Raw genomic sequence first — 12,375 nt, forward strand, 5'->3', positions numbered from 1 at the left:
TCTCATATGTCAGATGCTAATAATCCTCTCACACTGTCTCTCTCCATGTGGAATGTGAACGGGTCGGGGACCGTAAGAGGTTATTTCTCTTCTTAAATATAGCATATTAATAACATATAAATATAATATAGTGTTTCTTCAAGAAACGCATCTTTCCCCGCAGGAAGCTGAAACATTTGGGCAGATATGGGGTGGACATGTGTTCTTTAGTGCTGCTCGAGTAAGAGCAGGGGAGTCATTACATTGATAAATAAACATCTACAGTTCAAATGTCTCAAACAGATTAAAGATAAATTAGGAAGAATTATTGTTTAGCAGAAATTCAGAGGCAAATGTTGATTTTGGCTAATATTTACACACCTAATGCTGATGAGCAGGGCTTCTTTATAGATCTTGAAGGGATGTTGCGAGCCGCTGAAACCCCTCATGATATAATATTGGGAGGAGACTTTAATCTATTGATGGATTCTTGATCATAGTGAAGCAAAAGTGTGTAAGAGAGCAACACTGATGTGTAAAGATCTTGGTCTTACAGATATTTGGAGACTTTTAAACCCATCTGGGAGGGACAACATGTTTCTTTTCATCAGTCCATAAGATTTATTCTAGAATTGATCTTTTTTTAATATCTAAGTCCCTCGTTTCATCTGTTGTTGATCGCTCAATTGCAAACATCTTCGTCTCAGATCACACCCTGGTGAGTTTAGAGGTGTTGCCACATACAGAGAAAAATAAATCATATATTCACCGCTAAAGCAAGTTTAATATATATATATATATGTTTAGAGACATGGAGACTAAACGTATGTTTTGGAAGAGACCATAAATCACTTATTCTTTGAATGTTTGTATGCCATTAGATTTTTCAACATGGATTGACACGGAGCAGTTCATATTTAAACTCACAGCACTGAAGATTTGTCTATCTGGTAAAGAAAAGTTTTTATTTTATATAAACAAGAGTTTTGAAACAATTCTGTAATTAATTTGTTTATTATGTATGGAAAACTATATTTATGCATGATCGTTTATACTCTCAAAGAAATTAAAAAGCATAACAAATGTGTGGAATATCTGCAGACTTTCCTCTAATGTTGATTTGTTGGTTCTGCCGTCTCTGACACAGTTGAACACTGCAGTCACATGACAACTACAGATCAGCACATCAGCACCACCTGCTGGAACACACTCAACACCACATGATGAAAACAGTGTTCTTCACTTTATTTAATATCACAAACCAAACTCAAACAATTGCAGGTTACATATGAACTGTACACAATATCTACTGCACAACAAACAGGTACAAAAACAGACAAAGGGTTTCTTCATCTACTCCAAAGATCTCAAAGAACTTCTGTAAATCACAACAAAACTACAGCTTTTATCTTGCCTTTTAAATTATTAGTTTTACTTTAATTGTACTGCAATAAGCATCAACTCCAAACCCCTGACGACAAACACACACACACACGTCACTTCAAGAAAAACAACAGAGAGCTTCAGTCATCTCGTTCTGGACTCTCACTTCCTGCAGGACTCCGTGAGGGCGAACGACTGAAACACACAAAAAACAAGGATCATGTTCAATCTGGTGCACACACACACACACTCTTTACACACACACACACTATTTACACACACACACTCTTTACACACACACACACACACACACTTTACACACACTATTCACACACACACGCACACACACTTTACACACACACACACTTTACACACACACATTCTTTACACACACACGCACGCACACTTTACACACTATTTACACACACACTTTACACACACGCAATATTTACACACGCACACTTTATACGCACACTTTACACACACACGCACGCACACTTTAAACGCACACTTTACACTTTACACACACTTTACACACACACACACACACACACACTACACACACAGACACACTTTACACACACACACACTTTACACACACACACACACTTTACACACTACACACACACACTTTACACGCTACACACACACACTTTACACGCTACACACACACACACACACACACACACTTTACACATACACACACACAGGTTGTGATAAGGTTCTGGCTAACACAGTAGTTTTATCTGTAAGATGTTTGCTTGAGTCCTGAACAGTTATTGGTCATGTCTGTTTAACTGCTTTCAAATGCTGTTCTTTGGACTTCACTTTTACATCTGACATGTCTGTTCAGTAACCACTTATGAGTGGTGTAAACAACTCGAAATTGTACGCCGTCCAGGTTATAATCGAAGACGACACTGTACAGCAATCCTTATTATCTCCGACTGGCATTCCTGCAGTCTGGTCAAACACACGGGCTCCTGTAAACTTCAACATTCAAATCATGTCATTCATTGTGTAAATCAAACATCATTGCTCATTACGGCAGCCGCAAACTCACGTCTTGTAGTTAAACTCTCGCTCTTTAACAGGCAAATCATCAGTGCTTAAAGACATGATCATGACAAACAACAGGATGTGCTTCTTACTGAAACCTGGCAAGTGCCCAAAGACTCAGTTTTCCAATATCTACAGCATGCTTATACAAAACTGCTTTCCTATCGTATTATCAGCTCTGTTAACCCCACATCTCTGATTCTAGAAGTGCCTCTCCTCTGTCAGACTCATCTCCCTGTCCATCAGAGATCTGTTCTATCTATAATGATGCCATGTCTGAAGAGCTTCAGAAGCGTGCCCGTTACGATTAGGATGATCCCTCCTCTCACGCCTCAGCCTGGTTCACACCTGAGCTCCGGGCTATGACAGCTGAAGGCCGTTGAAAGATTGTACAGAAGAACTGTATGTTCATTGGTTTACACAGAGCACATGCTTAAATACCAAACTGCCTTCACTGCTCCCATCTCTCCTCAACCATTAAAAACTCTACCTGCAGACCTAAAGCAACAGTAAACAAACTCATTAAGCCTTCAGATGATTCTGGCTCTGATTAGCTTGTGAATGGCTTCCTGTAATGCTTCACAGACAAATTAAAGTCTATTTCTGAGTGTATTGCCAATGATACACCACATACATGTGCTTCTCACATGTCTCAGTGCACCCTACTCCTCCTACAATAAGTGATCTAATTCTACATCCTGTCCCCTTGACCAATAACTGCTGCTGTAACCCCCATTCAAATGTACCATTCCTAGCAAACATATTTGAAAAGTAGTGGCCTCACAAGTGCAGTCGGACTTTACTCCTAACGGTCTGGTTTCCATCATCACACAGCACTGAGACTGATCTAAGATCAGCTTTTGACACTGTTTGCATCTCTCTGCGTCACTGGTTCAGCTCTATGCTAGCTCAATTTTAACCTTCCTGACAGAAAACATTTCATCACTATACACAATTACCAATCTACCACTGCTCCTCTACTCAAGGTGTTCCCCAGGGATCAGTCCTTGGACCATTCCTGTTTATTATTTACATGCTTCCACTTGGTGACTTCATACGTATACATGGCCTTTAATTTCAGTATGCTGATGACATCCAGATTACCTCACCACCAGCTCAACTCACTCACCGCATGTATCAGAGATACAGATGTCCCGATCGAGGGATATATTAGTCTTAAATCTGTGATCGGCCGATCATGCCTTGATTTTGGGCCGATCTCTTTCGCAGGAATCACACATGCACTGCTGCTCTAATGAACGAGTGTTTCTCAGCCCTTGAAGCATGACAGAATGACCTCTGGAGGGCAAGTTGTTGGCAACCAAGCATTCACGAATTTAAACTTTCAGACATGATGTCATTGAGATAAATATGCCGGTTTGTTTATAAAATGTGTAAGAATTACACGTGTATGAATATTAATTTGCCCATTATCTAGAGTCATTACGGGAGTTATTCGGACTCGTTGCACAGTGAACAGGAAGAGGATATAGAGGCAGCTAACAGGTTTAAAAACACATTAAACAACAAATAAACATGCAATACATGATACTTGACGTGAGTCATGACGATCAGACGTTGTGTTGAGTGATAGAGACTTTGAGCGATCATGAGCGCTTTTAGCTTTACTCTCTTTAACGTGAACGCTCTCTCTGTCAAAGACGTCAATATCTCATCATCAGTCACTCATCCCCATTTAAATCACATTAATGTTGCTCACAATGCTACTAATAACAGATGTAACGGTTTAACCTTCAGTAACGACACCGCGCCTTCATGCATTGGATTAATAATGAGTGATGTGTTACAGCACAACTCAAAGACCGTAAACAGACCGTACATATGAATGATGTCTCACAGGAGCAGTTTTACAGCTTGTTATGGATATATTGGTCTTATTTTTGAATGCATCTCTGCTGTGTGTGATGCTCTCATGGTGTCACAATGGCGTTTTGATATTGACAGCAGAACTATTAATAACCGTCTCATTGTTGATCTCGGGCCTGTTCAAGTGCAACCGTTTACGACACTTTTAAGAGTAACTGCGAAAGGTTTTTATAGAATAAATGTTTTGTTCTGACTATTCAAGTCAAGCTGTTTACACCATTTGTAAGATTATATTCATCCATACAGAACTCAGTGGATTTGTGATTTATTTTTGTACCGGAATATTAAAGTTAATATAAGCTATTAAACCATTCGAAGTAGAAGTTGATTTTATATGTGAGTTTCTAAAAATAACGATAAATGCATTAAGCTGAAGACATCTTTAGTTACTTTGTTATTTTTGTAAACAAACAGAAAAACAGCCTGCAGCTCTATTATCTAGGACAAGTATCGGATCAGGACTCGGCATCGGCAGATATTTCATACTTGGATATAGGATCAGGAGCCAAAAAAGCTGATCTCTAGATGTCCCAGAATGATCTTAAACTCAAAGACACCACAACTGAAATATTATGAATAGTCTCCACTACTCAAATAAAAAGAATGGACCTGTGCTTTGATATCGACGGGGTTCATGTTAAGGCCTCCCCTTCTGTCTGTAATCTTGGTGCTTTATTTGACTCACCTCAAGGCTTGATTATTGTAATGCCCAGTTTATCAGTTTACCCCCAAAACACATTGCTAGACTACAGTATGTCCAAAATGCATCTGCAACAGTCCTCACCTTCACAAGTCTGCCCACATCACCCCTCTTCTGCAGGATCTACCAACCTGTTGCATCCCGTATTCAAGATCCTCCTCAGAATATTTAAGGCTATAATGGGCATGCTCTGGTCTATCTGTCTGATGTACTTTACCTTTATCTGCCTAATCAGACTCTTGGATGTTCTGAACTTGGCTTTTGGTGAAAGGTCATTCTGTGTTGTTGCTACTAAGCTATATAACGCATCACCCCTTACGCTTCCTAATATTTCCTCTCTATCCACTTTCAAGATCCAGCTGAAAACATATCTATATGCAGTACACTTTCAGTAACTTTCTTTTATGTCTCTGAATGTGTTTCTGAAGCTCTGTGTTAAAGTATGATGTGTGTGTGTGTGTGTTTCTCACCTCCTCGCCGGAGAGCCAGACTTTGATCTCGCGACCGAGTCAGACCTACAAAACCAAACCGTTTTTATTCTGGACTGATGACATCATTTATTCAGCTGCATCAACAGGTATAAGAATAAACCCGAACAGGTGCGTTCTCAATAATTACCTTCGCCTGGGGGCGGAGCCAGATCGTGAGCGAGACAGGGATCTGGATCTGATTGGGTCAAGAGAAAGAATTATGAAATATAACTGCAATCAGCAATTACATGGCCAAACACATCACACTATAAACACCCCAAAGAACTGGGAGCACATCAGAACCGGAATGTTACGCCGAACACTTTAGAAATGATGAACCCATTTAACCATTATCAACTTTTGAACATTCATCTTACAATCCCTGCAACAAACTGCTCTCATCAGTCTGTGGTCATATAATGTGTGCACTGCCTGACTGAACTCTCAGGAGACTGAAGTACAATTACACGACACATGAGTCATTCACTGACGACTTTAACGAACTGGCTCAGAGTCGTTTGTTTGGGAATCTGACCAGCACTAGATTCCAAAGAAGCAGAACTCACCTGGATCTCTTGGGCGTCCCAGATCTGGAGCGTCTGGGAGATCCCGAGCGAGAGCGGTGAGGAGAGAAAGACCTGGATCTGAGAGAGGACACACGGGTTTACTCGTGACTAAATGGACCACATTCACAAGATAACAGAAGACTCGTGCAGTTCTGTCACACACCGTCTGCCTCGGCTGCGGCTGCGAGAGCGTGCATACCTCCTTCCACGAGAGCGAGACCTGAACGAGTCCAGAGGAATGAAGAAGAGGAGGAGGAAGGACAGAGGGGACAGAGAGAGCAGTGTCAGTGTCACATCAGGAATCACTTGGAAAGATTCACTGAATCATCTGAACTACACAATCACTTGAACATTGCACATAAATACAACATAGAGCTGGGCGATACATCAATAATATTTATTTGACGTGATAGTGCTGACGATATTAAATTAATCAACATTCTGAATAATTCATTTAATGCGCATTTTACTTTGGTCATTAAGTTTCATTAAGATAAAACTGTGTGGGATTATCACAAAACAATACATAAAATATTAATTTATATTTTGCATAAAGAAAACGAAGCCTACATGAATGAGCCTATGTTTAGGACATTAAGATTTCTTGCATTGTACATTATTTCCAGTATATTCTAACAGTATATCTCCCTCAGTTATCATTGCTGCAAGTCATTTGGATTTTTTAAATATATTAAATCAGTGAAAATAAAAGGGAGTACTACTATAATGCTTGAATACTTTACAATATAAATAATATTTTCCTTCACATTGCGTTCATGAGAATGTCTTATTTACTATCATTACTAGCGTTGCATTAATGAGGATTACATGTGCATAACTGACATGACAATAATGTCACAATGTAAAACAATCTTAAATAAGCTTCATTTTCTATATGCAAAATAAAATGTTGTATTTGTTTCTTTTGCTTTTAGAGTCAAATAGGACCAGGACATTTTCTGAACATGTTTTGAGAGAAACTCATATTTCCGCCGGAGCTGGTACATCCGGTTCCCATGAATCGATTCAAACGGTCAGATTCAAACATTTGTTTTGTAACTACTGTATTGCCATATTGTTCCAATATCTATATATTGATAAATATTATTCTTGTGTGCATTTAATGAAAAACGGTGGAAAACTGGTCTGGATTATTTTAACTAGATATTTTAGGGGTATTTTACTTCTTGTATTTAACATTTTGGACTGTTTTGGTTGAAATTATAATCTGATTAAAACAAAATCCACTCTTTTGAGCCATTTCAGGGCAAATAGATAAATATTGATACACACACACACACACACACTCAGTGATCACTTTATCAGGTACACCAGTACATCCAGTTATTCATGCGGTTATCTAATCAGCCAATAATGTGGCAGCAGTTCAGTTCATAAAATCATGCAGATACGGATCAGGAGCTTCATTTAATGTTCACATCAACCATCAGAATGGGGGAAAATGGTTATTTTAAAATGGTTTCAATCATTACAGTTTCCTGTTCTAGTGGTACCTGGAGGGGTCATCTGCTGCTGTAGCCCATCCGCCTCAATGTTCGACGTGTTGTGTGTCAGAAATGCTTTTCTGCATAGCACTGTTGTAACACGAGTTTATTTGGGTTACTGTCACCTTCCTGTCAGCTTGAACCAATCTGGCCATTGTTTGTTGACCTCTCTCATCAACAAGACGTTTCCATCCGCAGAACTGCCGCTCACTGGATGTTTTGTGTTTTTGGCACATTCAGAGTAAATTCTAGAGATTGTGTGTGTGTGAAAATACCAGAAATACTCAAACCAGCTCATCTGACACCAACAATCATGCCACCCTCCAAATCACTGAGATCACATTTGACCCCATTCTGATGGTTGATGTGCACATTAACTGAAGCTCCTGACCCGTATCTGCATTATTTATACACTGCAGTGCTGTCACACGATTGGCTGATTAGATAACCGCATGAATAAGTGGATCAATAGCGATCTATCGAATAGTTTTCAATGAGTGTGTACAACTCTGGAAAAATAGACCACTGCAAAATAATCAGTTTCTCTGGATTTACTATTTACTTTATAGAATAAAAACAAACATGTTCATTTTACTCAAACACCTATAAAGAGTAAATCCAGTAAATCCTATTTTTCCCAGAGCTGTATATATTTAAGGATAATTATATATAACAATTTATTTAATAAAAAACCTAGTTTAAAACTCATGTTCATTTAGTAGAAATTTGATCTTTACATCCATGTTGGTTTTTCATTTTTTTTTTTTTTTATGTTTATAGAATTATCTACAAAAAATATATTTAAAGACTTTTAAATTGTCATGTGTAACTATCGAGTAAAAAGTATTAAAATAAATGTATTGCACCCTAAATGAGTTGAGACAACTTGATCATTAATTGAATGTTTTTAGTAATTGAATAGATCTGGTGCATCACATCACGGACCCAAGTAAAATGATGGTCACTTACACTGCTTCAGCTGTATCGCCCAGCCCTAGCACAGATCTCAGCTGTCTTAAGCATCCAACACATCCTCTCTGTTCCACAGATCACAGCATTAAACATTACCACTCACTTGAGCTCACTCAATGGCAATCATATACAGAGAGACACATTAATTGGTACTTGAAATAAACCTGTCAAGTCTGCAGGTCGACCCGCAAGGTCGCGCAGATCTAGACGATCTAGAAGTATCTATCGTCAGGCGACCTCTGCATCTAGTCGTTCTCTTGGATTTCTAACGATGATCGCACTGACAGCCAAATCACTTGACTGAGACTTGATAGAAGTGTGCAAGGCGCTTTTGTCTAGACGTGGTCTCTCGAGGGCTCTCGATGCTCTCTTTAGCAAAACCGTAGACACAAATCGCTAGCCGAATTTACTCAGATTGGCGCTCTCATCTGGTTTGGGTTGGGGGGGAGGGGCTACGAATAGTTAAGTAGCAGTGGGAGGAGCCTCAGCGAAGGGGTGTGGCTGCTCGTCCCCCAGTCATAGCAGGCGATCGTAAGTGTGAGATTTGCAAGATCCCTCATGAAATCGTAAAGGATCGTGACTCTCTGAATCAAACGATGAAACCTGAAAGGTTTTGACCAGGTCAGTCGTTAAATCAAATCCCAAAGAACATTGGAGAAAAACAGCAGTTTAAATAAACATCCCCATCCCCAAATAAACAGGAAGTTATTCAGACAGAGAGATACAAAATAACGCTGACAGTGTCAACAGTACTTCAGGAATAACGTGGAGTCAGTCACAGGTGGGCTTACCTGCTCCGTCGACGGCGATTGTAGCGGTGACAGTCGTACGCGTAGTGGCCCTTCTCGCCACACTCGTAGCAGCGGTCGTTCGGGTCGAAAGGACGGCGAGTGGGAGGACGATCGTATCGGGAACGCCGTGGCATTCCGGTGGATAATTCCACACGCACTCGAGATCCACAAATCATCCTGAAGCAGATCGGTATTATTTGTCATTATAAAACAGACAACTTTGGTTCTAAATTTGGTTTAATCATTGTACTTACTTGCCATCAATCCCACGGACAGCATCCTCTGCATCTCTCGGGTCTTCAAACTCCACGAAGGCGAATCCTGGAGGGTTGCGAGCGATCCACACAGTTCTGAGCGGCCCGTAATATCCAAACGCCCGCTCCAGCTCACCTTTACCTGCTCCAGTGCCCAGATTACCCACATACACCTTTGTTTCTGAAACAAGAGCAAAACAAACTTGAATATTATGTGGTTCATTATATTATGGCGTCCTTGTTTGAATCCATAAACATGATGAGTGAGATACAGTATGACATAAATTCATCTTAAATTTAAGTTTTGTTGCACGCAACAGATGTTGAAATGAACCCTCTGAGAGTACAAACCACCTGAGGGTTGAAATAAAGCTGCACATTACAGTTACTTTACCACAGTACAACATAAAGCAGAGCGCCTAAAAACCCCTGAACTTTGGTGTAAAAACTGCTGTTAAAAACTGCAGAAATATACAGACTCTCTCAAGTGTCCTTGTTCAGTAGCCAGATTGCCCATGGATAAAAACTCCTCCCGAGTCTCCCTGTGTTGGTTCTCAGGATCCGGATGTGCTTCCCTGATGGGAGCACTGATAAGAGTCTGTATCCGGGGTGGTGTAAGCTTTTGATAATTCTCCAGGGCCTTGTCCTGCATCACTGGGTGTAGGTGTGATGCAGGGGAGAGAAGTCCTGAGGGAGAAGGCGAACGGGCGGCCATGCTTGTCAATGGTCATAGAGCGGAAGCATTGGTGCTGCTGCTCGGGTGTCCGGTCGATCCGTTGCAGGATGGCTTTTCTCAAGTTGGGCTTCCCCGGACAGCAGTGGAATCAATCGGACTGCCCACTGGGTGCTCGGCCATCCGCATGCCCATGCCGTCCATTAAAAAATCTCCAAGATGGCCCCCAGATCGTCGAGGGGCCCATGTTCACAAGCGGAACATGGGGCGGGGCAGTTACGGGGTTGTAATGGCAGAACCCTCCTGGTGCAGCAAGCTTCGGAATATCTGCTGGTCCTCCCCTTGGGCCTGGAGGAGCACAATAACGTGCTGTTCCTGCTCAGTGCGCAGCTCAAAGAGGGACCGATGTTGCATCGGGTGGATGCTGGTGAGGGTCATGTCCACTACCTCCAGAGGTGAGGGATACATGGTGGCGATACATGGTCCACCCTTAATTCCTGGATTTTGGCACCAGTATAGCAATTAAAGGATGGGCAAGGAGCAGGCGAACCGGCTGAACAGTCAATGTAAAGTTTCATGTAAAACTCAAAATAAAACGAACATAAACACACACATGCAACGTGGCCACAAGCGTCTCTCTCTCTCTCTCTCTCCTGAACTGGAGTCTCCAGCTCCCCTTTATCTCGCTCTCCCGCTGATCATCTGATTCAGCGCCATGCACCCTCATGGCCCGGCCATGTCCTCCTCCAAATAACAAGGTATTATCATTTAACCAATGCTGAGCAATGCCCTTTCCCTTAAATTTCCTGGCCTAAAGGGAGCAACAGAGTGAAGACTGGTGATAGTTGGTTAGCAGACTTTAAGCACACCTCCGGGGACGTTGTCCGGGCCACATTTTTTTATAGTTTTCATTGTTTTATCGCAGCTCATCCAATCAGATTTAAACTTTGGAGTAAAAAAAACAGTGTTATTTATATTTTCAATAAAAAAAATGACAAAATATTTTTATTGTTTTTATTGTTTAATACTAAAAATGCTGCTGATGGTCGCTCATATTATCCTAAACAAAATCCAAAATGCTTATATATATATATATATATATATTACACACATTTTCTGACTGAAATGACTTTATATAAATACGTTAAAGAAAATAGATCTTTAACTAAGCCACCAAATCCTGTTTAAAACTCCTTGACATCTTGATAAACCCTTAAAATCTGAAATCCATAATTAACTTTTTTTTTTTTATCATGTAAATAAAACACTAAGAAATATAAAAACAGACAAACTCCTCGTATTGATTTAATGACTCACATAAATTCTGATATTAATTAACAAAGCACAAATTTAATCGACCTCCACTTCAGTTAAATGCTTCATTCACACGACGTTTATCAGTATTATTAGTAGTATTATTGATTGTGGTTATTATTGATGGTGATCAGCGCGCACGCGGGCGCCATTTCAGTTAGCAGCTCGCGCTAACACACACCGAATATCTTCAATAAACAGTCATATTTCACAGATTATGAACTCCGCAATTGAACCATTTATATACATTTATGCTTTATTATCATTTTTATGGGACTCACCGCCTCCGTGTCGCCCGTAACGCGACATGATGTGAAATAATAAATTGAAGTCTCCGACAGAATAAAACAGTCGCCTGTCAAACGAGCGCTACACTTCAGCGCATGCGCGGACTCAAACGAAACACACTTGGAAAACTACATTACCCATGATACTCCACTGTACTAGGCGACCAATCACAGGACAGAGCAGATGACGTCCTCATAAATTCTTCTCACACTTGCTGTGATGTGAGATTTATTGATCAGAGATGGTGCAGTGGAGTGATCTACAACAGCTCACGAACAGCAGCAGTTTGAGGGGTTTGTGTTCACGGTGCCTGAAACATCTCCCACATAACTGTATTTACACCTTAGTTACTATTAACTGTCTGAGGATATCCATGTCATCTCATGTGGAGACTGAAGAGCCGAAGATATGAAGTTATTGAACAAGTATTGTACATTTAGTATGTAGTACGGTGGTTTAATTTTTTCATCGTGATATGAATATTAATTCAAAATAAATCTATTTGCAAATAAATTTAAAAAATGAAAAGAGTGT

At 40.3% G+C, this 12,375-nt stretch overlaps 1 protein-coding gene across 4 annotated transcripts in view; it reads right to left on the reverse strand.

Annotated features, from left to right (window-relative positions):
* LOC127626134 (serine/arginine-rich splicing factor 7-like) overlaps nucleotides 1-11,941 on the reverse strand; it is a 12,360-nt gene extending 419 nt beyond the window's left edge. Inside the window, exons 1-8 of one of the 4 annotated variants that reach the window (XM_052101709.1) lie at nucleotides 11,835-11,941; nucleotides 9,567-9,747; nucleotides 9,313-9,489; nucleotides 6,208-6,264; nucleotides 6,045-6,122; nucleotides 5,627-5,674; nucleotides 5,479-5,523; nucleotides 1-1,557 (exon numbers count right to left, since the gene is read on the reverse strand). The exon at nucleotides 1-1,557 is cut by the window's left edge and continues 419 nt beyond it. In XM_052101709.1, coding sequence (XP_051957669.1) covers nucleotides 1,503-1,557; nucleotides 5,479-5,523; nucleotides 5,627-5,674; nucleotides 6,045-6,122; nucleotides 6,208-6,264; nucleotides 9,313-9,489; nucleotides 9,567-9,747; nucleotides 11,835-11,862 — 669 coding nt within the window. In that variant the 5' untranslated portion in view covers nucleotides 11,863-11,941 and the 3' untranslated portion in view covers nucleotides 1-1,502. Of the gene's footprint in view, nucleotides 1,558-5,478; nucleotides 5,524-5,626; nucleotides 5,675-6,044; nucleotides 6,123-6,207; nucleotides 9,125-9,312; nucleotides 9,490-9,566; nucleotides 9,748-11,834 lie in introns of those variants that run through there. The other 3 variants (XR_007968408.1, XR_007968407.1, XR_007968406.1) reach the window with 3 other exon arrangements.
* Between the last annotated feature and the right edge of the window lie 434 nt (nucleotides 11,942-12,375).

The sequence above is a fragment of the Xyrauchen texanus genome, chromosome 32, assembly GCF_025860055.1.
Source record: "Xyrauchen texanus isolate HMW12.3.18 chromosome 32, RBS_HiC_50CHRs, whole genome shotgun sequence".
In the NCBI taxonomy this organism is placed as follows: domain Eukaryota; kingdom Metazoa; phylum Chordata; class Actinopteri; order Cypriniformes; family Catostomidae; genus Xyrauchen; species Xyrauchen texanus.